The sequence below is a fragment of the Indicator indicator genome, chromosome 31 (assembly GCF_027791375.1).
Source record: "Indicator indicator isolate 239-I01 chromosome 31, UM_Iind_1.1, whole genome shotgun sequence".
Taxonomy (NCBI): domain Eukaryota; kingdom Metazoa; phylum Chordata; class Aves; order Piciformes; family Indicatoridae; genus Indicator; species Indicator indicator.
In genome coordinates this window covers 1,015,800-1,041,222 of record NC_072040.1, presented here as the reverse complement: position 1 = coordinate 1,041,222, position 25,423 = coordinate 1,015,800, and the positions used below count along the sequence as shown (strand labels likewise).

Sequence of the window (25,423 nt, the reverse complement as noted above, 5' to 3'; positions counted from 1 at the left end):
GGAGAGGAGATCAAGTTTAGTATGTGTAATACAGCAGAAAACCAGACTCATCTTCAGTATAAAGAACTTTATAGATAACCCTTCCTCAGAGGCAACCAGGACACTGTTAGGAAGTCCTCCAAGAGGTGACAGTACTCCAGCTATCAATGTGAATTAACAAGGATATAAAAATAGTTTTCATAATGTGCTGGATTGAAGGAAAAATATTTAAGACCATCACCATGTCTTAAACCTGCAAGTTCTCCTTCATCACTTTCTTTTGCAAACAGCTGTTTGTGCATCTTCTTTCCCCTTCCATAAAGGTCTCCTTGTAATGTGTTGCATGAGCTGGATCCTAAGAAGGTGTTGCCAAACTGCACCATGATCAGTTTCTTTCCTTCTCCTGCCCCACCCTGAAAAGCCTGCTTGCCTTGGGGTGTTTCTGCAGCTGCAAAACACAGCATTTAAGAAGGTCAAGCTTTAGAGGAGCTGTTTTAACCAAATCCATTCTTATTTTGCTGCAGAATTAATCTTTCCTTCAGCATTTCAGCTTCCACACTCAGTTCAGACATCCAAACTCGTGAAGTAATTGGCTTGAGCAGTCTGTCCCAATGAGAGTCTGTGGCAATGAGCTATGGCAATAGAAAAAGTTGTCTTTGTTCTATGGCTGTTGTTGATACTGCCCTTCTGTTGCTGTGTAGAAGTCATCAAGCACGCTCTGCAGATAATCAAATGTTGGCCTCTCTTCTGCTTTGTCTTTCCAGCAGGTTTTCATGATCTCATAAAGCTCAGCTGGACAGGCTTCCATGCGTGGCATCCGGTACCCACGCTGAAGGGCAACCATCACGTCTGAATTGCTCATCCCTGCAATGGGAAAAAGAAAGGTGTGCTGAAATGGTCTCACTTCCTGCAGAACTGTTTCTCTAGGTGCTTCACTCTAAAGATCTTCATCCAGTAATACAAGACTCTTGCTAGCTAAAGGCAGCTGTTAATATGAGGTCAGTAAGCAAAGCCAGGATGCACCAGCATCAAGAGACTTGCTCTGAAAATCTTGGGGGAAGATTTGTTTCCTCTGCTGAATGCTTCAACCTCTTTAGAGCCAAGTCTAACGAGACTGAGAAAGATCATAACTGTCATCCCCAGAACCAGCTCTATGCTGTTCTTCTGACCAGTTCTATCACCATTTGTTCTGCTTCCAGTGGTGGGCAAAAGCCTGTCTTGGCCTCAGCTGTTGTCTCTAGCTGCAGAGCTGCTCATCCTCCTACTGTAGACCACATCCACACCATGAGAGAGAGCAGCTGACCTGTCTAACCACACTGCCCAGCAGAGTCACACCTTCAGATTTCCTTCTACGTTAACTTGCGTGTAAGTGCTGCTGATTGCATGCCACTGGTCAGGATCACTCATGATAGTGTTACTTGTAACTGGCAATTTCCCTTCCCTTCTTCCTCATCCTAGTGTGCAAAACCATCTTGTCAGCTGTGCTGAGCTTTGCTTTGTTTCCCTGCTATGGTTTTCTTTCAGAGGTAAGAATTTTAACTACCAGAAGTAGACCCTGAGCCTCATATGTTACCTATCATTGTGTGAGAGGGGCCTGCCCTTGCCTCCATCCTCCTCATCTCCTTTTTCCCCTATCCCCTGGCCTCCCCTTCCCCCCCCTTTTTTTTTGTCTTTGACAGATTGGTTCACAGAAGGATTTCAACACCACCTCTCAGAAGGTCAGACTCATCACTTCCTCCCCAGAAGCCTTTCTTTCAGCTTGTCCCTTCTTCTACAGGTCTTACACAACCCAGCAGAGTAATTATGTCAGGATTGCCTTCTCCAGGATGTGGACTCTGAGCTTTCTGCACTCCAGTGGCTGCTGACTGGGCATGCAGGAAATACCAGTGCTTCAAGCCAAGAGATTTGCCACCCACAGTGAAGACATTCCCTTTCAAGAAGGTGTTCCAGACCCCTCAGCCTACCTGTTCCATGTGGCACAGTTCTGCCCAAGGCTGTGGTTTCTCAGGGCTTTCTCAGGCAACTCAGCCTCTGCTCAGGTGCCTGTGTGACATTCACCAGTTCCCAGAGGTGTGCACTGAGAGGAGGCAGGATGGGTCCTGCCAGAGCAAGGTTGGCCGTGGAGAGGCAGAAATACTTGGTGACTGAGCACTGTTGCTGCAGCCCTTTGTACCTGTTACCTGACTATGAGAGCTATGATTTAAGCCACTTGACAGGTTAAGGACATATTTGAACAACAAGCAAATGACAACTTCACCCAGAATTACTTTGGTTATTCAAGACGGCTACAGGATAGAGCTGACTTCAGGCCTTTTGGCTTGAACCTGTCCTAGAAACAGCTCTAGATTTTGAATCTGGATCAGAGTGCTTCTTTTTTCAGTTTCTCTGTGGAAGGAGCAGTGAAATTTTCCTGAGCTAATACTGTACATGTGTAGGAAAAAAGTATTGTGAAGATAGCAGTGGAAGGGCATGTTGTCAGATTAAGGCATTCTAATGCTGTGTAGAAGCTTTGTATAGTGCTATAAAGAGGCTAAATAAACAGAGAAAGCAAGCCAATAAAGCCTTTTATAGAGAGCAGTGCTACAGCTTGAAGTAGATTGTGTATAATGTATTCAGTAAAACAGTGATTTGTACTATGTAAGTCTTAGCTAACTGTGGCACTTCCTGAGGACTTGGTGCTACTGGGTTTGGTGCTGAATGAGGCCTGCAGACAAACTACCTCTTCAATAACCATTTAAGCTCACAAGAAACATGAAAATACCTCTGTCACTAGTCCTTAGTAAATATATCATGAACATACCTGCAGCTCTTTGGGGGGTTTCATTGAAACAAAAAGGCTCACCTCTTCCCCACACTACTCTCAAACTAGCTAATTAAAGGGAAAAGAAGTTAATTTGTCTCACCAAAACCACACCCTAATTGGTAAAGAAAAAAAAAAAAATCTATCCCACATGCATATTTGCTGTCCTAGTTATTCACTATCCCCTTTCAGTCTTAAGAGGCTCTGTCACCTTCTACTGCTATTTAAAATAGACATAGATCCCTTTTCCAGTTTCAATCTAAGCAATGCCTGCAAACCATTAAACCCTTCCAGTCTGCAGGCAAGAAACTTCTGCTTCTAACTGCTGGTTGACAAATGAATCCACAATGTACAGACTATTTATGGTGCTCATAAAAATGCTCCCATATGTAAAACAAAACAATCTGCCCAGCCTGCCCCTGGAAGAGCTCTTTTCCCACAGCAGAACAGCAGTACCATGTCTGCTCTAGGGACTGATTTTGCTCTTAAAGTAAAACTGTTTTACAGAGGTAAAGCTAGCCCTGACCTACCTGTAGAGTCAAGTAGGGGATTTGAGCTTGCATTTCTGTTGTGAGGTTTGCTCAGGGAAGGACAAGAGTCAAGGTATCCCCAAATGACCTTGAGACCCAGCTCAGTGTAGGCAGCTCTCAAGCTACATAGGCATGGCCTAACCCAAACAAACAAAGCATCCTGGCTGGGGGAAGAGCCATGCATTACTTGGCTCTTTACACTTCCAGGGTTGGAGCCTCCATAAACTTCTCTGGCTATCCTGTTCCAGTGCCTCACCACCTTCCTGGGGCAGAATTTCTTCCTAATGTCCATTCTAAATCCAGCTTCCAGTTTGAAGCCATTAGTCCTTGTCTTGTCAAAACATGCCTTTGTCAACAGTCCCTCTCCAGCTCTCTTTAAAGACTAGAAGGCTTTCAATCAGAAAAGACCTCATCAATTCCAACCATTGACCTAAGACCACCATGGCCATAAAACCATGTAATCATGTCTAGAGAAAGAGACTCCACAGCCTCCCTGGGCAGCCCCTTCCAGTGCTCTATCATCCTCACCCTAAAACGCTTCTTCATCTTGCAGCATTCCAGCTTCTACCTATTGTTCCTTGTCCTGTCACTGGGCACCACTGAAAAGAGCCTGGCACCTTCATCCTGACACCCACCCCTTAGAGATTGATAGGCATTAATAAGATCCCCTCTCAGCCCTCTCTTGTCCAGACTAAACACTCCCCAAGTGTCTCAGCCTTCATAGGAGAGATGTTCAAGTCCCCCACTCAGCCTTATAGCTCTCCAATGGACTCTCTCTCCAGCAGATCCCTCTTTCCCTGCATGTTTTCTCTGCTTTTTGACACCAAAGCCATCAATACAGAGGTGCTGCCACAAACACTTGTCCTTACCTGGATAAGGAATCTTTCCATATGTGACAATTTCATACAGGAGAATCCCAAATGACCACACATCAGATTTAATAGTAAAAGATCCATAGTTGATTGCCTCTGGTGCTGTCCATTTAATAGGGAACTTGGCACCTGCAAAAGCAACACAGTCTCAGTCAAAGGCAAATTGAAACACTCAGTATCAGGTCACTAAAAGCTCTTAACTGACTTGCCTATGATACCCTGAGATGAGCAAAGCGACCACCAACTCCTCTCCAAGAGAGCAGCAGAGATGTGCTGCAGGATGCACCTTGCCACACTGCATGTCAGAGGTGCAAATAAGATACTGAAAGTAACACAGCAGCTTTGGGCTGAGGTGTGGTGAATTTTGCTACACTGAGTCACCATTTTCCCTTTTGCCCATGGTCAGGCCCCAGTCTTACAACTCCCACCACCTGGAGCTTCACAAGTCTTTAATTTTTCCTGTTTTAAAAGAAAGTCATTCTAGCTGCAACGTGCAGATTCACAGATTGCACTGGGTTGGAAGGGACCCTCAAAGGTCATCTTGTCCAAGCCCCTGCCATCAGCAGGGATACTTTCAACTAAATCAGGATGCCCAGGACCACATCGAGCCTGATCTTGAACATCTCCAGGGATAAGGGCTTAAACCATGTCCCTGGACAACCTGTCCCAGTATTTCCCCCCCTCTCACAGTGCAGAACTTCCTCCTGGTATCCAAACCTAAATCTGCCCTGCTGCAGTTTCAAACCACTGCCCCTCATCCTATCGCTACAGGATCTTCTAAACCATCCTTCCCCAGCCTTCCTGTAGGTCCCTTTCAGATATCAAAATGTAGCTCTAAGGTCTCCTTGGAGCACATCCAAATCAAGGCTGCAGCTCCTAAAGCAGCTTCCGAAATGCCAGGTTGGAAAGGACCCCAAGAACCAGGAAGGGCAGAAGGGCCCTGACTTGGGGGCAGAAGGCAAGGAGGGAGGGCCTCACCTTCCCTAGCTGTGTATTCATTGTCTTCAATGACTCTGGCCAGCCCAAAATCAGCAATCTTGCACATCAGTAGGTCCGAAACCAGAACGTTTGCTGCTCTCAGATCTCGGTGGATGTAATTTTTTCTTTCTATGTACGCCATGCCTTCTGCAATCTGCAAGCAAAGAAACGACTGCTTTGGTACCTCAGCACCACACACCACCAGCAGCAGGTCCTATCTCTCTCCTTTTTCAAGGTATTGGCAGAGTTGCATCCATTTAGTCATTACCAGTGGCTTGGAAGTGGGTTTTTTTAGGTGGAAGAAAGGAGAAGGTGATTAGCATGGAAAACCCAGGTATAAAATCCAGCTGCAAAGCTAAGCTTACAGGAGCAGCTTGAAATGAATAGTTTAGGTGAATAACAGCTGGCAGGATTAGAGAGATGCTTCAGAGGCATTTTCTGAAACAAAAAAAAAAAAAAAAATCTTAAAACTTTCCTAAGATTTTTACTAATATATTCAGAGACATAGAATGGTTTGAGTTCGAAGGGACCTTAAAGATCATCTAGTTCCAACCCCCCTGCCATGGGCAGGGACACCTCTCGCTGGCCCTGGTTGCTCAAGGCCTCATCCAACCTGGCCGTGAACACCTCCAGGGAGGAGGCATCTACAAACTCCCTGAGCGACCTGTTCAGGGTCTCCCCACCCTCACTGGAAAGAATTTCTTCTTAATCTCCAGTCTGAATCTCCCCTCCTCAAGCTTCAATCCAGTCCCTCCCCATTCTACCACTACAAGCCCTTGTAAAAAGGGCTCTTCCCCTAATTATTAGCAAGTCTAATTTCCAAATCCTGAGAATGGAAGGAATTAATAAGTTAAACAAGATACAGATGTTCCTTTACAGCTTAATGGAAAACCAGTGCAGACAGTTAAAAAAAAAAACAAAACAAAACAAAAAACCAAACCAACAAAACCCCAGAATGGGTCTGGACAATCAGGAAACAATTACTAAGAGAGGGCAAACAACTTCATTTTCTTCTACAATAACATGTTCCCACAGGAGGAGTGTTTGGCAACAGCCAGCTCAGCTCTCAGATACTATCATAAGTCAATTTGATTTGTATTTCAGCAGCCCAAATGAATCTCCTAACAAACTGAAGATGATTAATGTCCTCAAAATATGCACTGGGGATGATTTTTGCAGGATTTGCCCAGACTACCCTTTTTTTTTTCTTCTCCTTTTTTTTTCCCTCCCTGAAGAAAAGCATTTTACTTTTCAGAAAAAGAGAAGAAACTGAAATAATATTTTTCAAACTCAGAGCAATAAAACTGATGTGGAGAGGGTGGGTTCAGAAGAGCTAGGGAAAAAAATACACCCAGTGCTTGTAAGCTGTCAGTTTGCCTCTTCTTTGTGAGACTCTGGTGATGGGCAAAGCCGTTCCCATGGCCCAGCCTGTGCCACAGGTACCTCCCTGGGTTGGCTGGGGGTGGATGGGTGGCAGCTCAGTCCCAGCCATAAGGTTTGGGGAACACACAAGCTCTCAGATCTGCTGTCAAAGCAGCAGGAGCCCTTCTCCAGTACCAGTCCCCAGCACATTCATGCCCAGGCTCTTCCCACCTCAGCAGAAGCCCCATGCACAGACCCCTTCACAGCACCAGAGGTGCCAGTTTGGGCCCTGCAGCAAAGCAGCCAGCAGCACCCAACCAAGCTTGAAGAAAACATCACTTCTGCTTATCCATTTTCACAAGCCCCCCAGGGGTGCTGTGATGGCACCCAGTGCCACCACTTACAACACACAACCACATGCTCCTTGTTCCTCATTTTCTCTTCAAGCAATGGAAAAACAGAGCCACTTGCCCTCCCCCCTCCTCCCACTGCAAACCTGGCACAAACTGACAAACTCTTCAGAGCAGAGCCTTGCATTGCCCTGTAAGGGGCAAGGGGTTCCAACTGAACCAGAAGAACCTCTGATGGTGAAGAGAGGGGACACCTGCAGCTCATACACTCTAGAAATCACTAAGATGTTTCATCAAGAAGGAAGCAGCTACTGGTGAATCGTTGCAACAGAGTCTTACCAGAGACAGAGACTTACAGATAAAACAGAAGTAATCGAATAGAGGCTGCTCTGCCTCTCTCCCCTCCCCATGGATCTCTCTCTCTTCTCCTCTTCATCCACTATTTGGGCTTGGGAAGGAATGGAAGGGAAGTTTTGGCTTTGATCAGTGCTGAGATTGGACTGGCCAGCTTGGCAGATAGGACCAAAATGCAGACAGGAGTACCAGTGTCACCAAACCACATCAGCTATCACAAAGCTCAATTCCCCCCTACTCCCTTGCACAGATCAAACATTTGGGTGAATTGCTGGCTAGGGAAAAAAGAACCTCTTCACCAACGAGACATTCATGATGATATTTAGTTTGCACCCAACCAAGCAAAATGGCCTTTCCAGTGGCTTTATTTCCTCCTGTTTGTGCCAGGCTCACTGAACTCACCATCTGACCAGTCATGACTGAAGAATGTGCCATCCAACAATCCATTCTGTTTTCAGCAAATACCAACTACAGTTCTTGGAAATTCCACGACCATGGTTCTGACTGCATTGAATCAGAGAAATCCAAAGCAGCCACGGATGTGCAACTATTTGGGCATGCAAAATAGTCCCAGGTAGGAAAAGAACAATGGGCAAGGAAATTTGAATAGGAGAAGGAGGGGAAACAACTGGGCAACTGAGTTCACACATCTGGTTGTGTTAAAACCTTTGCTTGTAGGAAAAGAAAAATACAAGGGGAAAAAAAAGATTTTTTTGATCAAGGCAATGTGTGCCAGAGCCCATGTGATAAATCTTTCTGTTAATTGTTGGGTTTTCATTGCCAAATGATGTGTTAAAGGTACAGAAATTCATGGGAACAAAAGAAAATGAAAGCCTTTCCCCCTCCTCTTTTAATGCTCATTGGTACCTGTCAGCAGTGTGCAGCTACAGCTCAGGAACAGGCTGGGAAAGCTCATTTGGGCTTCTAGAGTTGTGGCCTTTAAGAGAGGATTCTGCTTCCACTGCACAAGTGTTACTACCAAGAAAGGAGCAGTTTCCCTTCACCTTTAATGCTCTACTGACACACTTTTACTCCTCAGGATCCATACCACAACTCTCCACATGATCCCACAGCAGCAGAAGCAGGGATTGCTGAACAAAGGCAGCTTGGGAATTCCCTCTCTGTGGCTGCTGCCTGCCAGACAAGTGGCGCTGACCTGCTGTCCCAGGGTAGGGATGCTGCCCTGAGGGTCCAGCCACCAACAGGACATGCTGGCTGCATTCCCTCCTGCTTTGCTCAGCAGATGGGGGACAGTGGCCTCAGAACCATTGAATTATTTCAGTTGGAAGAGACTTCTAAGATCACTGAGTACAACTATCAGCCCAACACCACCATGGCCATTGAATCACGTCCACAACTGCCATGGCTACAGGTTTCTTGAACACCTCCAGGGATGGTGACTCTACCACCTCTCTGGGCACCTGTGCCAATGCCTGACCACTGCTGCAGGAAAGAAATGTTTCCTAATATCCAATCTCAGAGCTGCTTTTGGCTGCCCATGAGCTCAGGCCCGTGGCTGGGTGGGATGCTCCTGCCAAAGCAGCCCCAAAACCAGACTGGAAAGAAGTGCAAAGCACTCAGGGTGGGAGGCAGCAGCCTGCTGGTGAATTTTAAGCAGAGAAAATAATGGAGCATAGCCCAAAGTTGAACACTGCCTTAAATCTGGTTAATTGGCTGGAGCACCTCTGCTATGAGGACAGGCTGAGGGAGCTGGGAGTGTTCAGCCTGGAGAAGAGAAGACTCTGGGGGGGACCTTGTAGCTGCCTTCCAATACCTGAAGGGATCCTACAGGAAGGCTGCAGAGGGACTTTTCATGAGGGTGTCTAGAAACAGGACAAGGAGGAGTGGTTTGGAGCTGAGGGAGAGGAGGTTTAGACTATCTGAGGAAGAAGTTTTTCAGTATAAGGGTCATGAGACTCTGGAACAGGCTGCCCAGGGATGCTGGGGGTGTTCAAGGGCGGGTTGGATGAGGCCTTGAGCAGCTGAGTCTAGTTGAAAGGTGTCCCTGCCCATGGCAGGGAGGATGAAGCAGATGATCTCTGAGGTCCCTTTCAGTCTAAGCCATTCTGTGATTCTATGATAATTCTCAGTTCCTAGGGAACAGCCTCACTAAAGCAGTCTGCAGGTTTGAGGCAGACATTTGTTATTGGTCTGGACAAGATTGTCTTTGGTCTGGGATTAGCCAAACCCAGATTCTTTTCAAGAACCTCCAGACAAATAACAAAATAAAATACATTTCTTGACCACAGAGCTTTCAAAATGAGAATTCATCTTCACACAACTGTTTGTCTCTGAAGAGGGTGTAGACCCTTTATATCAGAGTACTGAAAACCCTTGAGGAACAGCCACAGTTTAATCTTCAAGTGATACATGGAGTGCAACATCAATTCTCAGTCTGCAGCAGCTCTTATCCTAAAGGCAAAGGCAGGAAAGGCTGCACAAACAAATTCCTCCTGCTCCACTCAAGTGGATATGTAGTCAAAGCAGCCCCACAGGGGGAAAAAAAAGGATTATTAAAGTAAAATATATAATTATGCACTGGAATGTTAGAGGGGATCATTAAAAATGAAAGAAACCTGGAGAGGGATATGGCAAAACCGCTGTGCAAATCCCCCCAGTGCCAAAGGTGAGTGAAAAAAAGAAAAGAAAAAAAAATTCAATCCTGATGGAGGACTTTCTCCTTAAAAAAAGGAGGGAGAGAGGGATTAAAATAGTGCATCAAAAATCTCTATTAATTTTAGTCTAAGCTTATTACTTTAGTCTAAGCTTATTACTTTAGTCTAAGCTTATTACTTTAATGGCATTGCAGCCCTAGAAGGCAGGCAGAGGGAAGCTGCAGATCACAGAATGACTGAGGGTATCAGCACTGCACAGGAAAGAGGACAGACTGGTTTTATGGCAGAGCTTTGGCCAGTTGGAATGTTCCAACATGAGTTATGTGCAGTAACAATTGCTGTCAGCCTCCTAAACACAGCCAGCCAGCATGTGTGTGCTGCATGGCAGATAAGGGATTTGCATAAGGAGCAGGAAGGGTTTGCACATGCAGAAGCTTCCCTGCTTTCGTGGGAGACCTTTCCAGCAGATCTCAGACAGAAACAAGCACAGCTGCAACAGCTGTGACACACAGGATCAAGAGCTCTCTGGGTAAATTACCTCTAGGGCAAGACAAAAAGCCAACAAATTGTATTTGGAGTTTGCCAGTGCTGAAGGAGCAAAGCTGTTGTCTGCAGACCACCATGGGGAGTATGAGCAACACCCACATGGGCTGCCTTGGCACCAGCAGGATCACAGAGTCAGAATGCCAGGTTGGAAGGGACCATCTGGGGTAGTAGAGTTGAAATGAGCTAGCCCAGTACCCTGTCCAGCTGATTTTAAAACTGCCCAATGTAGAGGACTTCACTGCTTCCCTGGGGAGATGATTCCAATCTCAAATTGTTCTGATGGGGAAACATTTTCTTCTGGAGTCCAATTAGAATCCCCCCAGCAGTAACTTGTCCCCCACCATCCCCTGTCTTTTCCATGTGACTCCTTTTAAAAAGGGAGTCTCCATCCTCCTGGCAGCCACCCTTTATGTCCCAATCCATAAGGTCTCCCCTAAGCCTTCTCTTCTCCAGGCTGAACAAACCCAGCCCTCTCAGCCTTCCCCCAGTGGCAGTACAGCTTGTGGACAAAGCAATGTATTTCATTTACCCTCCAACTCATAACTGGGAACCAAGACTATGAGCACCTTTGGGTTCCCTGAGGCTGCTGATGGGCAGAGGTCCCAGGAAGAGGAACTACTTGTCAACCTGCAGTAGTGAGACCAGCTGATGAGGTGACCATGCACCAGCAGGGATCACACAGGCAGGGAAGGGGATCAGATTTAGCCTTCTCCATGTTCCTGGTGGTTCCTGGCATGCCCAACACTGGCAGCTGTGCTGAATTCTACCAGAAATGCCACTGCTCTGTACTACAGCAGCTCAAAGGTGCTTGAAGGGACATATGCAAAACAGCTTCCTTTAAAACATTCTCATTTCAGAGCCCTCCAGCATTCATATCTCAAGTGGCTACACCAAACACTTCCAGGGCACAACTAACAGCAAAACTTACTTGAACATTAAATTCTTTTTTAATGCAATAAAACCCCTCAGGATAAAGTTGCCCAGCAAGTTCCAGACCATAAACCCCCTTAACTTTGAGCATCTCTCTCCAAATTTACCTGAGCAGAGAAGTCAATTAGCTTGGGAAGCAGCAATTTACTTCCTTCATCACTCTTCAGGAAATCCAGCAAACTCCCTGTGATAACAGAGAAAGGTTAACTCAGTGCAGTTATTGGCAAGGTAAAGGTCACGGGAGGTCCTGCATTTTCCGCATCAGTGAAGTGTTTTGATGTATTCTCAAGTTGGCTAGAGGAAGGCAGTCTCTTTACATCAGATTTAACACCAGGAACATCCAGTCCAGAAGGGAGGCACCCAAGTTTTGCCATTTTCCTGGGTGCAGAAAACTCCCATCAGCCACACCTGTGCTGAGTGGTGCTGAGTTTGCTAAGTACCTGCTGGATGGATTATCAGGAAAGCTGCATGAGAGAATCACAGAATCATATGAGCACAGGGTTGGAAAAGACCTCCAAGGTCATGGAGCTCAACTGTTGCTCTAACACTGCCAAGCCCACCACTAAACCATGTCCCTAAAAGCCATCTACACTTTTTTGAATGCTTCCAGGGGCAGTGACTCCACCACTTCCCTGGGCAGCCTATTCCAATGCTTGACCACTCTCTAAAGTGAGGAAATTTTTCCTAGCACCCTGCCTAAATCTCCCCCCGTGCAACTTGAAGCCATTTCCTCTCAATCTTTTCCTTTGTTAGCTGGGAGAAGAGACTGCCCCCCACCTGGCTCCAGCCTCCTTTCAGGGAGCTGTAGAGAGCCACAAGGTCTCCCCTTAGCCTCCTCTGCTCCAGATTAAACAAGCAGGCTGAACAACTCCAGTTCCCTCAGCTGCTCCTCTATACCTTGTGCTCTAGACCCTTTGCCAGCTTTGTTGTGCTTGCCCTTCCCAAGTCATAAAGGACAAGCAGCTCAACACTTAAGAAGTTAGCAGCAGAATTGCTTGAAAAGAGAATGAAACCAGAACAAACCCAGAAAACCTAAGACAATCTGAGAAGGAAGCCTCACTTGCTTTGTGAGATAATCCTCTAATGAGGATTTTCTAGTGGATGCTCTAATGAAGGTTCTCCTTTCCTAGCAGATGCTCTAATGAAGGTTCTCCTTTCCTAGTAGTGCAGCCACTCAACTGCATTACACACATCTTTATCAACTCCAGGGCCAGATAAAGCAGTTCCTCAGGTTTGTTTTAACTGCCTTGCTATGAGACCAGACCTAAAATTTAGGTAGGGAGGCCAAAAGGAACCAGAGCTCTTGGGGTGGTGGGGGAGGGAGGGTTTATGCTTTGCATCTGAAGCAGTTAAAGGAAATGATAAACCCCAGTTTGTTTCACAAATGCAACAATGAATCAGAAAATTATAGGCTCAGACCTCCTCCAGGAGAGCTGCTCCTTCACTTTAGAGCACAGCATTCAGAAGAGTAACACCAAAACCCCCCAAGCCTTCATCTTTTATTCGTTCCTTTTAAAAGAAAAATTGACTACTTTAGGAGAAGCAGAAGAGTTTGCTGACAGAGTCCTTGCCAGTGCAATGCTCTCACCTTTTGCCATGAATTCTGTTATAATATAAATAGGTTCTTCTTTGGTAACTACAGCATAAAGCCTGACAAGCTTGTCGTGCTGGAGTGTTTTCATCAGGTTGGCTTCCTCCAGGAAGGCTTGCACAGACATTGTTCCAGGCTTCAGAGTCTTCACTGCCACTTTTGTGCTGTTATGGTAGTAACCTAGAAGGAGGGAATATGATCAGGGCACTTGAAGTCACTCAGTGCCACCAGGAGCCCTGACTAGCAAGAGTTTGTAAAGCAGGTGAGGTTGGATTCCAGCAACAGCTCCGAGCTGGAGAGCAAATGCCAGACATAGCACAAATATTTATGCTGGAATTCCTTTGTATTTTGCAACTGATAGAACACTGCAGTGAAAAAGCATCCAATCCTTATTTTTAGAAATCAGTTATCTAGGGGGAAAAAAAATAAAAATAAAGCAAGCAAGTTACCTGACTTCATATCAAGTTTTCATTTACAAGCAGCCCATAAAACATTCAAACAGTTAAGAGATGTTTTAATGGATGTCAAGAGAAATTGTCTCAGGCTAAGCAAGTCTGTGGATTGCTCTCAAGATTCTGGAGCACCTTTAACCACCACAACTATGACCATTTTATGCGTGCCAGCCTCATGCCTGGAATCCTCTCTGTAACCCTCAGTGCTCAACACAGAGCATTACAGGAAAGTGCAAGCAAATGAGGATTCTCCTGACCAACAAAGATAAGCTGCCAGGACTCCAAGCCCACAGTGCTCAGAGCAAGATTTAAAGGCTGATAACTTCTGATCACACAGCCTGTGCCAGGAGTGGAAGAGACTGGGCCTGTTCCATGTCTCTGTTTAACAAACTTTGTAAGGTAACATTCTAACCATGTAAAAAGCAACTAGCATCAAAGTGCTGAATTCTTTTCTGCTGTAGCATTTTTCAAACATAAAATAAACATTAAAGTAGTATTAAAAAAATATAGGGTAGCAAATGCTGCTCCCAAAGCTTCTCTTGTGAAGTCATTTCATTTGAAAGAGGAGAAAGGGAGGAAAGGGGCAAGGCAAAAAAAGGAGGAGAGGGGCAAGGCAAAAAAAGGAGAAAGAGAGAGCAATATAAATGCAACTCTTGTTCCCCACCATATCCATTTCAACATTGCAAAATTAATTCTCAGAAGAGGGTAAAACTTTCCTGACTCAGTGAAACAGCCTCATTTCCTTATTCAGCAACTTTCCAGACAGCATGACCACAGTGGATCCCCCTCTAAATGGGAGCCCACAATTTCCTTACACTATTTATCATCCTAATGTAAGCAATCAGTGGTGAAGCAAGGCCCTCATTTTCAGATCTATTTGCTTTAAGCACTCCATCTCCTATCACCTTTTTCTAAAGAAGGATCATCCCCTGAGAGAAGCCACTTTATCTGTCACAAAACATTATCTGCCTGGTTATTAAATGTATTTTTCTAAACATGGTCAGGTCAAGGCATACCAAAGCTATGCCTCTAAGTGACCTACTCATGAGAAATAACTACAGGCCATATTCTGCTGCTACAGCTCAGCCATACAGTCTGTTTCTAGCAGAAAAAAAAACCCCAAACCCACAGATATTAAATATATTTCCTTCTGCTTAAGAAACAGAAAGCTCATTTGTATCCTTTCTACTATTCCATCCCATACCCTAAAGCAGAGCACTCACTCCACTCCCAATTTGCTGAGTGCTCCACTAAACATATTAATTAATATCCTTATTTCTGTGAAGCAAGTGTGACCAACACACTGCACATGAATGATACAACATTTTACACTCCCTGAAGAGATCCATCATCTAGGCTTCTACTCAGGGAAATTTTGTGTCACTACACCACCTCAGCCACACTGAGGTCTTCTGCAGCAAAATGCTCTACCCTGACCCTCTGCTGGCAACAGGCAAAGCAAATCAGCTGATGACACCACCCCACTGATCCTGATCTCTCTCACTTTCATTTATCTCATCAGGTATTACAGAATCACAGTATGGTGGGGGCTGGAAGGGACCTCTGCAGATCACCTACTTCAATCCCCTTCTAAAGCAGCTTCACCTAGAGCAGCTTGCCCAGGATCACATCCAGGAGGGTTTGGAATCTCTCCAGAGGAGACTCCACCACTTCTCTGGGCAGCCTGCTCCAGGGCTCTGCATTGTGAGGGGTCCCTTCCCCCCACCCCAAATATTCTATGATTTTAGATGCCTTTTATTTTTAAAAGGGTGTTCCTGTGGTATGATTTGCTCCGATTTTTCCAAGAGCTGCATAAGAACATACACTCCCAAAACACATCCCTTACATTCTAAAGGAGGGGGTTACCAAATCAGAGAATCTTTTACACATGAGATGCAAGCAAAAATGTGTCTCATCAATAAAAGACACTATAATGACTCCATTTGGCTTGTTAACTTTTCTCTCAGCCCTGCTTGAGAATTCTCTTCATGGTTTATTGATGCCATGGAGCGTTCTGGTTCACCTCTTCTCAGTGCACAGCAGGAACAAAAATGCATAAACCACAGCCCCTGCTCCTGCAGTGCTACCCTGCCTCAGCCCAGCACTGCAGAACCTGCCCAGATGCACTGAACCCCTTGGTCAAAAATCCTTCCATACCATGGCAGGAAGAAAACCTCCTGGCAGTTTAGACTTCTGTTAAAAATTGAAGGTGAAACAAGGAACTGTACAGAAGTCAGACACTGAAAGCCATGTCCTTCTCTGCACCTTAGACTAGAATCCTCCAAAAATCCTGTCCCAGCTATTTCCTTTGGAGTCTCCTTCTCTGGAGGGATTCCAAACCCACCTGGACATTGTGATCCTGTCAGGCTCAATCTAGTGGAACCTGTTCTAGCAGGGAGTTGGACAAGCTGATCTCCAGAGGTCCCTTGGTCCCTTTCCAACCCCCACCACGCTGTGGTTCCATGAGAGGACCTGCACTGTGCACATCAGCTTCTTCTTCAGAAAGGGAGCCCAGAAGAGGAAACTCAGCCATCACTTTCACAGAACATTCATTTTTCTCACAGTGCAACAGCTCAGAGGCCCAGTTTAGATGTTAAAATAATGACACAAACAAGAGGAAACATCTTGAACCAGAAACACCCTGGTAGTTTGATGCCTTTGTGTGTGCCTGTGCAGAAAGAGTCACTTCCCAAAACCATCTTCATTTCCAAGCAGGGAATTACCCCCTGCCACAAAAAGCTTTCACAGCATTTCAGTGTCAGTTAAACCTTTCTTGACCTGGTTTATTAGACAGAAAAAAACAAAACAGCACCATGGCTGATGCTTGTCTGAACTACTCTGTAAATTGTCACTCACATATACCATAGCCAGGGGGGTTCTGAAGCCTTTTCTTATGGAGACAGATAAAAGGTCGGATTGGGTTAGATGGTAGTAGAGAGATGTGTTGCTTGTGGGTTTCTTTATATGATTTATATCAAAAGGTTGTGCCTAGGAGTGAGTTGGAGCTTCCTGATTGACACCAGTTGTGGGTGGAATTTGCCATTCAAACAGCATCCCTCTGTGCTTCATTTTTCTAAACAGAATCACAGGATACAATCATAGAATCACCTTGGAAGACACCTTTCAGATCATCAAGTCCAACTGTTAACCCAGCACTACCAGGCCACCACTAAACTATGTGATTTGTTCCATGTCTCTGTCAGGTATCTTCCCCCTCAGGAAAATCACAGAATGTTAGGGCTTGGAAGGGACCTCCAGAGATCAGCAATTCCAACCCCCCTAATCAAAGCAGGGTCACCTAGGGCAGGTGACACAGGAACACATCCAGACAGGTCCTGAATGTCTTTAGAGAAGGGGACTCCACCACCTCTCTGGACAGTGCTCCATCACCCTCACCACAAAGAAGTGTCTCCTCATGTTGAGGTGGAACCTCCTGTGTTCCAGCTTGTACTCACTGTTCCTTGTCCTACCACTGTGCACCACAGGAAAGAGCCTGGCACCTTCATCCTGGCACCCACCCCTCACATATTCATAGACACTGATCAGATCCCCTCTCAGCCTTCTCTTCTCAAGACTAAGCAGCCCCAGGGCTCTCAGTCTTCCTGCACAGGAGAGATGTTAAAATCCCTTCATCATCCTCACAGCCCTCTGCTGGATGCTCTCCAGTCTCTCTTGAACTGGGGAGTCCAAGGTTTGCTGTTGGCCTGATGTTGTCATTTTACAGGTCTATTGGACCTGTTTCATGTCCCTTATTTTCCTGAAGGACTCTGAAACAACACTTCCCTCAGCAGGTTTAAACACTGGGTTGAAAGGAATAGACTTACCCATCCAGACCTCTCCAAACTGACCAGCTCCAAGCTTCTTCACTAATTTGATGGATTCCCGTGGAATTTCCCATGCATCTTTATCCCATGGTTTTTGAGGCTTGGGGCTGATGCAAGCTTTTTCCAACTTTCTGCACAAGCCATCTGATTGCTCTGGTTTGGAGAGGCAAAAAAACAAAGCCACACAAATCCATCAGAATTCTGTGCTTCACTGTGGGAGACAAGTGTGATGTGACTGCAGGTGTGCAGCAACCAGCTGAAAATAAAGTCCAAGCTGTTCAGAGGCTTGATGAAATTGTCACCTTTCTGCTGCTTTCACACAACTTTAAGCACCTCTGAACTGAAACCTGGCATTCAGAGACAGAATTCAGAAGGAAGTGCCACATGCACCTGGTTATCATCAGGTTACTAAGGGGGTTTTAGTCCAAATTATACCAAATAAATACAACGTGAGCTCTGCTTACTGACAGTATGGTGATCAAGACACACACTGGAGCCAGGCTTAGGACCTGTGTTCTGAATTTGTCATTAAATTTCCTTGAAGCATGGTTTCAGACACATGTGCATGCAAGCATAAGTAGGTCACTGATAACTTTTTTTTTCCCCCCCTCCAGACACTGACCAGCCATAACTTTAAACCAAACGTTGATTCATTGTCAGGCTTCCCAGCTGTGCCAAAGAATTACCACACATCTAGCAACTCACAGAAACCTCATGGCCAGGTCCTCAGTAAAGAAAAAAAACACAACAAAAAACAAACAACAAACAAACAAAAACACAAACAAAAAACCACAAACCACTGGGTGATCTTCTGCCCTACATTTCTCATCTCTCTTCCCAGTTACAAAAAAAAAACAAAACAAAAAAAACCACACCCCAAAAAAGCAACACAGTTTTGAGCCACCCATCAGGAGGTTATGCAAAAGTCACTTCTGTAGCTAAAACATAAGTAGAATCTTGTCTCTTTTTCTCACTCCCACCCCCCCTTTTTTTTCCTTAAATATAATAACTGTACAATTCCACATGGGTACAGTTGTCTTCCTTTGAAGCCAAGGGAATTCAGCTTCCTTTAAAACACCACTAACAACAAATCAATTTTATAGGAAAAACAACAACAACAAAATTAGTTCCAGACTCATCAGCAGACACAAGACAACATTCCCAAGTCTGTCCATATTCCTGCTGGATGTGAACACAAATCTGCTCCCAAACACCGACATTCCCAAGTCTGTCCATACCCCTGCTAGCTGTGAACATAAATCTGCTCCCAAACACTGACATTCCCAAGTCTGTCCATACCCCTGCTAGCTGTGAACATAAATCTGCTCCCAAACACTGACATTCCCAAGTCTGTCCATATCCCTGCTAGCTGTGAACACAAATCTGCTCCCAAACACAGACATTCCCAAGCCTGTCCATATCCCTGCTAGCTGTGAACACAAATCTGCTCCCAAACACAGGACTCATTCCTTTACAATGCAGGGCAATCCTTCCCAGAGCTTCAGATCATCATGGCTCTGATAAGGAGTTTGATAAAGCTGCTCTGTATTTCATGCATTTCTGATTATGATAATCAAATGGACTTGGGTTCCAAGCAGTTTTATTTTCTCTCTGATAAAATGCATGCCTGGGTTGTGTAGAAATAATAATTACAAATCAGAAATAAAATAATTTTTAAAAAATTATGAAAAAGACTTGAAGCAAAGCAAGAAAATCTTTCTTTTCCTTCACAGGAAGTCAAGGCTGTGCTCTAATAAGTAACTCACTCACTGGTTCCACTTACTTTGATAATGTTTGATCATATCATTGATGTTGGGGAAGGTTATTCTTGGAGAGATGTAAAACCCTCCGTTGTCTAGGCTCCTAATTTTGTAGTGCTTAATAACATCACCATGCTGTGGATCATAGTCTCTTATGGAGAGAGAATAGCTGCCTGTGGAGAAGGAAATAATGGTCATCAACAGAGACTAAAAGCCTACAGTGTCCACACATGCACAGCTGAGCCATACAAATTCACCTTTTTTATCTCTCTTTTTTTCTTCACTTATTTCCTCAAAAGCTATTTTGCAATCAACAGGAGGAAGTTAGCCCTGAGCTGGCCACCAAAATGCTTACAGTCACACTTTCTTTTTCAATCTTATTCAACAAACTCAGGAGCTCTCTAAGCCAGACAGCTCCACATCCAATTCCCACTTCTGCAGAAAGTCCCCCTAGCACAAGTGGAACTGGCTGGCAAAGGAAGGAACAAGCCATGGCACCCTGTGCCACCCCTTGGGCAGAAGCTGAAGTTCAGAGGTCAGGGTTTCACAAAAGGAACATGCTGGATGTCATGGGCCAGCTGGCTGAAGGACAGCTTGGAGATGGCTGAGCTATCTTGTTGGATATTAGATAACCAAAAGTTATCCTTTTGGATATTGGATGGACATCAGGAGGAAGTTCTTCACAGTGAGGGTAGTGAAATACTGGGACAGGTTGCCCAGAGAGGTGGTGGTCCCATCCCTGGAGACATTCAAAGTCAGGCTCAATGTGGCCCTAAGCAAACTGACCTAGTTAAAGATGTCCCTGCTCCCTGCAGGGGCTTGGACAAGATGACCTTCAAGGGTCACTTCCAACCTGATGCATTCTGTGATTCTCTTTTCCTGGTGATCTTCTCATTCAGCTCCTCCCTACAGAGCTGCAGAAAGTTCATACAACAGGACACACCAAGGGACTACTCCATACCCAGTGCCACCTGAGAGCAATATTTTCCAAGACAGACTTCATGCTTCAAACTCTACTGTCAGTTTTGAGGTGACCCACCCCAAAGCCTACCTTTTAATGTTTCACTTTCTCTGATAAGGAAAGCTCCAGGACTATTGCCAGGAGCCAGCAGCTGTCTTTCAGCATCTTTTCTGGTTATGTCTTTGAAGAACCACCTGCAAAGTATGTCAAGGAATCAGCATCACTTCTGTCCCCCACCCACAAAGGACACACCACCAGGGTGAAGGAGCTGCTCGGTATTTGCAGCCTGGCAGAACTTACTCTTCTGTTTCCAGAGTGTTTACTTTTGCTACATAGTTGCTGGGAATGAAGCCTTCCTTCCTGGTGCTGAGAGATTTTGCCCTCCACCATTCTCCCTGCCTGAAAAACAGAAACAACAGAAGCATTCACTGGATCGGAAGAGGAGAAATGTTACCTGGGAGCTGCTGTGCTGAGAGCTTTAGGTGCACTGGAGAGAGAAGCAGCATCTGTCCTCTGACCTCCAGCTCCCTGAGAGGCACTGGGCTCCATTGGACCAATGTTTGCTCACTGTTACTGTGGGCATGGAGTCATAGAACTGTTTTGGTTGGAAAAGACCTTTAAGATCATCAGTTCCAACCATCAGCCCAAACCCACCATGCCCACTAACTCTGTCCCCACATGCCATGTCCATGTGTTTTGAACACCTCCAGGAGTGGTGACTCCACCACCTCCCTGGGCGGCCTGTTCCAATGCCTGACCACTCTTCCAATAAAGATTTTTTTCCATATCCAACCTAAACCTCTCCTGGTCCAACCTGAGGTCATTCCCTCCCATCCTGCCAAGAGCTCCCTATGCATTTGTATTTTCCCATCCAAGGGAGCTTGCTTACCACTCACACACGTATCGGAAGGATATCAAAACATTATCAAGTGAATCAGATGAGCCCAAGGGAGGGAAAAAAACCCAAAAAACCCACAACCCCCTCAGTACTTCCATACTTACTCCTCAATTACTTTCATCTTTTCTCCTTTTTTGAAGGACAAGTCATCTTGATGAATGCCATCATAGGGATACAAAGCTACCACAATGACTCCAGGCTCCTCTGAGTCTACAAAGGTAGAAAGCCAAAGGCAGGTTTGTGTCATTTCACAGGCTGGCACAGGCATGGCACACAGCAGAAAGACTCCTAATGAAAACCTACCTTCAGTGACAAACCTCTGTCCTGGTAAGAGCTGGGCTTCTTGATTTGCCTACAATAAAATACATCTTTAATTAAGCAGTTTTAGATCCTTGTGACAATCTTACATCCCATTGACACATGATTCAGTTTAAGACACCTTCAGTTAAAAGGAAATGCTTCAATCTCCTCCCATCAATTTTTCAAAAGCAAATTGCAACATGAAAAAAACTGATCATTCCCCACTAGAGTTTGAACTGAGCAGCTGGGACTTCAAGCAGCTTTGTGTCTTCTGCAGAAGAGGCTTTAGGCATGGCCCTTTAACAGGTCAGTTATTAACATATAATCAAGTTGCAGTTGTCCCTGCTCACTGCAGGGGGGTTGGACTAGATGAGCTTTAATGGTCCCTTCCAACCCAAACCATTCCGTGATTCCATGCAGCTGTCTTGCTAAAGAACCACAAGCATGGCTACATTGCTAAGACCATGCAAGAAAAAAGATAACAAAAAGAGTAATAATAATTAAAAAAAAAAAGATAGTTTGTGGTGTGTGTACATTGACTGAGATCACCCTGAGTCCACCACCAATGTCAGCTGGTGAGGGGAGAGAAGGGTGCCACCTACCGATGCAGAGAGCATGGACCTAGGGTAAGGGCAGTCAGGAAATGTGGTTTCCCCAGCACAGGGCAGAGGATGGGGGAAAAGAAGGTACCAACTGCAAAACAGCAAACCCAGTTGGTACCCAGTGGCATTCCCCTTCTCAGCACTGCCATGGCTTGTTCCTCCTGCAGCACAGCACTGCTTTCCTCCACCACTGCACCCTCTGCTCTCCTCCCATCCTTACCTACACACCCCTGCAAGGTCCAGCAGAGACCTTCAGTGAGTGCCAGGGAAGTTGCCTTGAGCTGGTCAAGAACCACCTGGGCTGCCTTCAGCCTTTTTAAAGAGAACAATCCACACCTGGAGCCCATTGCTCTGAAAAACCCCAATGCCAATGCTTTTAACAACACTTCTCAGCTGCTGCAGGGTTTCTAACATTCTTCTGCAGAGGCAGAAGCCTTGCCAAGGACGATTTTCTTAAACACCATCATGACAAAAAGCCATCAGCAACAAGCCACCAATTCGAGCTGCTTATTTCTTCAACACCAATTCATTGAGGGTGAACTGCAGAAGGCTAAGAGCCCAACTGTGGGGGTAAAAATCATTTGGATTTCTTCATGCATGTGCTTGGGATTGAAATGCAAGTTATGCCAGTCATGCTTTGATCTTGCTACTGGAATTTCTCCCCTGAGACTATCTACTTACTGGCCTTGGCTGTTTATTGGACGTTGGATCCCTCACATAAATAGTTCGTTCAGTTTTACGTACTGGTTGGTTCTTCAAATCTAGCCCATCTCCATGCAGGCTCTCTTTCCTTTTTGATTTTATACATCCCATATTTCCTGTTGGAACAAAAAAGGTATTAAACACAAAACCATTATGCCCTACAGCCAAGCTGTTTTCCCATGCAATCCTCTGGGCTGTGCAGCCCAAAGGTGCTTCCTTTTCACACACAATAGTTCATGGGCAGAGCAGCTGAAGGTTAGGGACACACACTGAAAAAATCTTTTTTTGTTGTTGTTTTGGTTGGTTTGTTTGGGGTTTTTTTCCTGCTGCAAAGGAAAGAAGACTTATTTTGTCTCAGTCCACAGGTGAGGTAAAGATTTCAAAATAGTTATATATATCTCATCAAAATAGCTATTTATCATCAAAATAGCTAGTTATCATCTCAATGTTTCCAGAATCACATAATCAATAAGGTTGGAAAAGACCTCCAGGATCATCAAAGTCCCACCTGTCACCCAAGACCTCATGACCACTAAAACATGGCACCAAGTGCCACGTCCAATCCCCTCTTGAACACCTCCAGGGATGGTGACTCCACCACCCCCCTGGGCAGCATCTCTTCTCCCCAGTCCCCACACCCCTCTTTCCATCTCTCTGCAAGCTTCAGAACAGATATAAGAAAAAGATAATTAGAGTTATGAGAACTTAATTCCTTGGAGAAAAGGCTGCTTTGTAAGAGGCAGGAAAAAAAATTCCAGTCCAGATGATGAGAAGTGCAGCTGGAGTTAGCAACACCTGTATCTCCCCACCTCATTCTGTGCATGCCAGGCTGGCAGGGAGCTCTACTTGATTCCATTCCCTGTCTCCCAGGAGGCTGATGTCTTGTGCAGCCCCAGCTCCATGGCAGCCACACTGCTGCTGTCACCTCCAGTAATGAATCTCCACGCTCAGACAGGGCTGTTACCCTGAACCAGCCGAGCTGAGGGCACAGCAGCACACGAGGATTTCTCCTTCAGCACAACTTGGAAGGCTAATCCTTCTCTCAGGATGTGCATCCATGCCCAACAGATACAGCTGTTAGCATCCATGTGACTGCTAATCCCATGATGTAATTACACAGCACTTCAGCAAGCACACCTACAGCATTCTCTCCAGATCCCTCCCTCAGAGGACAGTAATCATACTTACTCTTCAAAGAAGCCACTATGAATGCTTCTCAAACCTCTCCTTCCTTCCTCTCTCCCTCCTTTCAGGTCAGTGCTCTAATGATAGGTTCACAGTCACATTTTCCCTTGCAGGCACACACTCTCACCCCCTCCCCTGCCCTAATTAATCTTTAAAGACAGTTCTTTGAAGAACAATGTAGAACCGAAAATAAGAGCTCAGTGCATACATGGGCTCAAGTAACCAGCACTGACTAAAGCACAGCTGGAGAAGCTGAAGGAGAGAGTTACACCCTCTGCTCCATCTCACTTTTGCCTTTGTCTTTAGGACAGAAAAGGTCATTGCAGTCAACAGTTACAGTAGCAGAGGTCTCCACTTGCAGACACAACTGCTCCTGGTGTTGGGGCCTTACACACTCTACCCCTGCAGGCAGGAAAATCGGCCAGAGTGGCCTGGGTTGATATCTAGCCGGGTACTTTTGAACGATACTGATAATAACCACAATCCCAACTGACTATAACAACAAACCAAGGCCACAGGCACTCTCACATCACCTTCGTGTAATCTGCCATCCTGCCATTGAGGAAGGACCAGGTGATGACAGATGCACTCTCCTGTGCATGGAAATCATGGAACCATTGAAACATTTCACTTGCAAGAGACTTCTAAGACCGCCAAGACCAACCACCAACCCAACACCACCATGGCCATTAAACCATGTCCCCAAGTGCCATGTCTACACTTCTTTTTTTTAACAGGGATGGGGACCCCACCACCTCCCTGGGCAGCCTGTTCCAATCCCTGACCACTCTTGCAGCAAAGAAACTTTTCCTAATATCCAATCTAAACCTTGCCTGGAGGGAGCTGAAGCTTTTCTTCTGCTTCTCTTCTAAACACAAGGACTGTACCTCCTCTCCTACCATCTCTGCAAATCATCTGTCACCTACTGCCAACAAATCTTAGGTGTCCCTAAGGTTGCAGTAGTGATGCAGTGAACTGTGATACTGGTTTAAAAGCAGCATGAGAACTCATTGCTCCCCTTCTCATCTTCTCTTGAAATAAAAATAAAAGGAATCATACAGAAAATCAATAGGCAATGACCAGGCATCATCATCCCACTGAGGCAGAGAAGAGTTTCTCTTCTTATGTGTCAACATTTCAGTGTTCCCATGCTTGTTTGAAGGCACTAAGGGCACCTTCAGCCAGATTCTTCCCTTAGAAGCCAAAATCTTTAATGTTTAATTTTAGCTTGGGGGGAAAAAAAAAAAAAAAAACACAAAAAAAACAAACCACCCAGATGTTTTCCAAATTCTCAGTTCTACATGGGCTACAGAGCAGTTGTTTTGAAAGACTGAGAAAGATTTTTGAGAAAAAATAAAAAAAGGAAATAAAATTATTTATACCTAATTGTGGATGACTCTTGGTCTGTAGTTAATAGCTCATAGGACATTTCTGTGCACCCCCAGGCAGGCTGGGGTTTTCATGCTTGCATCAGCAAGCCCAGTGTTTAATTACCTGCTGGATCTGCAAGGTCAACTGTTTAGCCACCTAAGTGCTAACCTTTTTGACCTTGAGTAGTTCTGCTTCTACAGAACAAAACAGCTGAAGTGGAGGACAGCAGGTAATTGGATCTAAGTTGTCAGCCAAAAATCCCTTTCCCCATCACTGTAAGAAAGCTGAAGGTACCTTTAGAGGCTGCCCCTTGCCCAGCACTGCTGTAACTCAGCAAAAAGCATTTTTACTCCAGTTTTGTTTCTGCAGCTTAAAGCACATGCACAGCTCTCACCTAAGCCTGCTGTGAGGAGGCTGTGCTGTCAAACCCAAGGTTTGCATTTGTTTGTGACAGTAACCAC

General features: G+C 45.3%; 1 protein-coding gene across 9 annotated transcripts; it reads right to left on the bottom strand.

Annotated features, from left to right (window-relative positions):
- Positions 1-564: 564 nt before the first annotated feature.
- On the bottom strand, positions 565-22,517 carry LYN (LYN proto-oncogene, Src family tyrosine kinase). Of its 9 annotated transcripts, none has more exons than XM_054394619.1 (13): positions 22,375-22,517; positions 21,547-21,550; positions 21,106-21,136; positions 20,907-21,012; positions 20,205-20,303; positions 19,995-20,098; positions 18,967-19,116; positions 17,184-17,336; positions 12,905-13,087; positions 11,424-11,500; positions 5,160-5,313; positions 4,179-4,310; positions 565-843 (listed from the first exon to the last, which is right to left on the bottom strand). In XM_054394619.1, exons 1-13 carry the CDS (start codon positions 22,515-22,517, stop codon positions 641-643), a joined length of 1,539 nt encoding a protein of 512 aa, XP_054250594.1. In that variant the 3' UTR covers positions 565-640. The 9 variants fall into 9 exon arrangements, with proteins under 9 accessions (XP_054250594.1, XP_054250593.1, XP_054250592.1 ...); XM_054394618.1 differs by lacking the exon at positions 21,547-21,550 and adding an exon at positions 22,117-22,122 and having other exon boundaries at positions 21,106-21,141; positions 22,382-22,517; XM_054394617.1 differs by lacking the exon at positions 21,547-21,550 and adding an exon at positions 22,001-22,009 and having other exon boundaries at positions 21,106-21,144; positions 22,382-22,517.
- Positions 22,518-25,423: the final 2,906 nt, after the last annotated feature.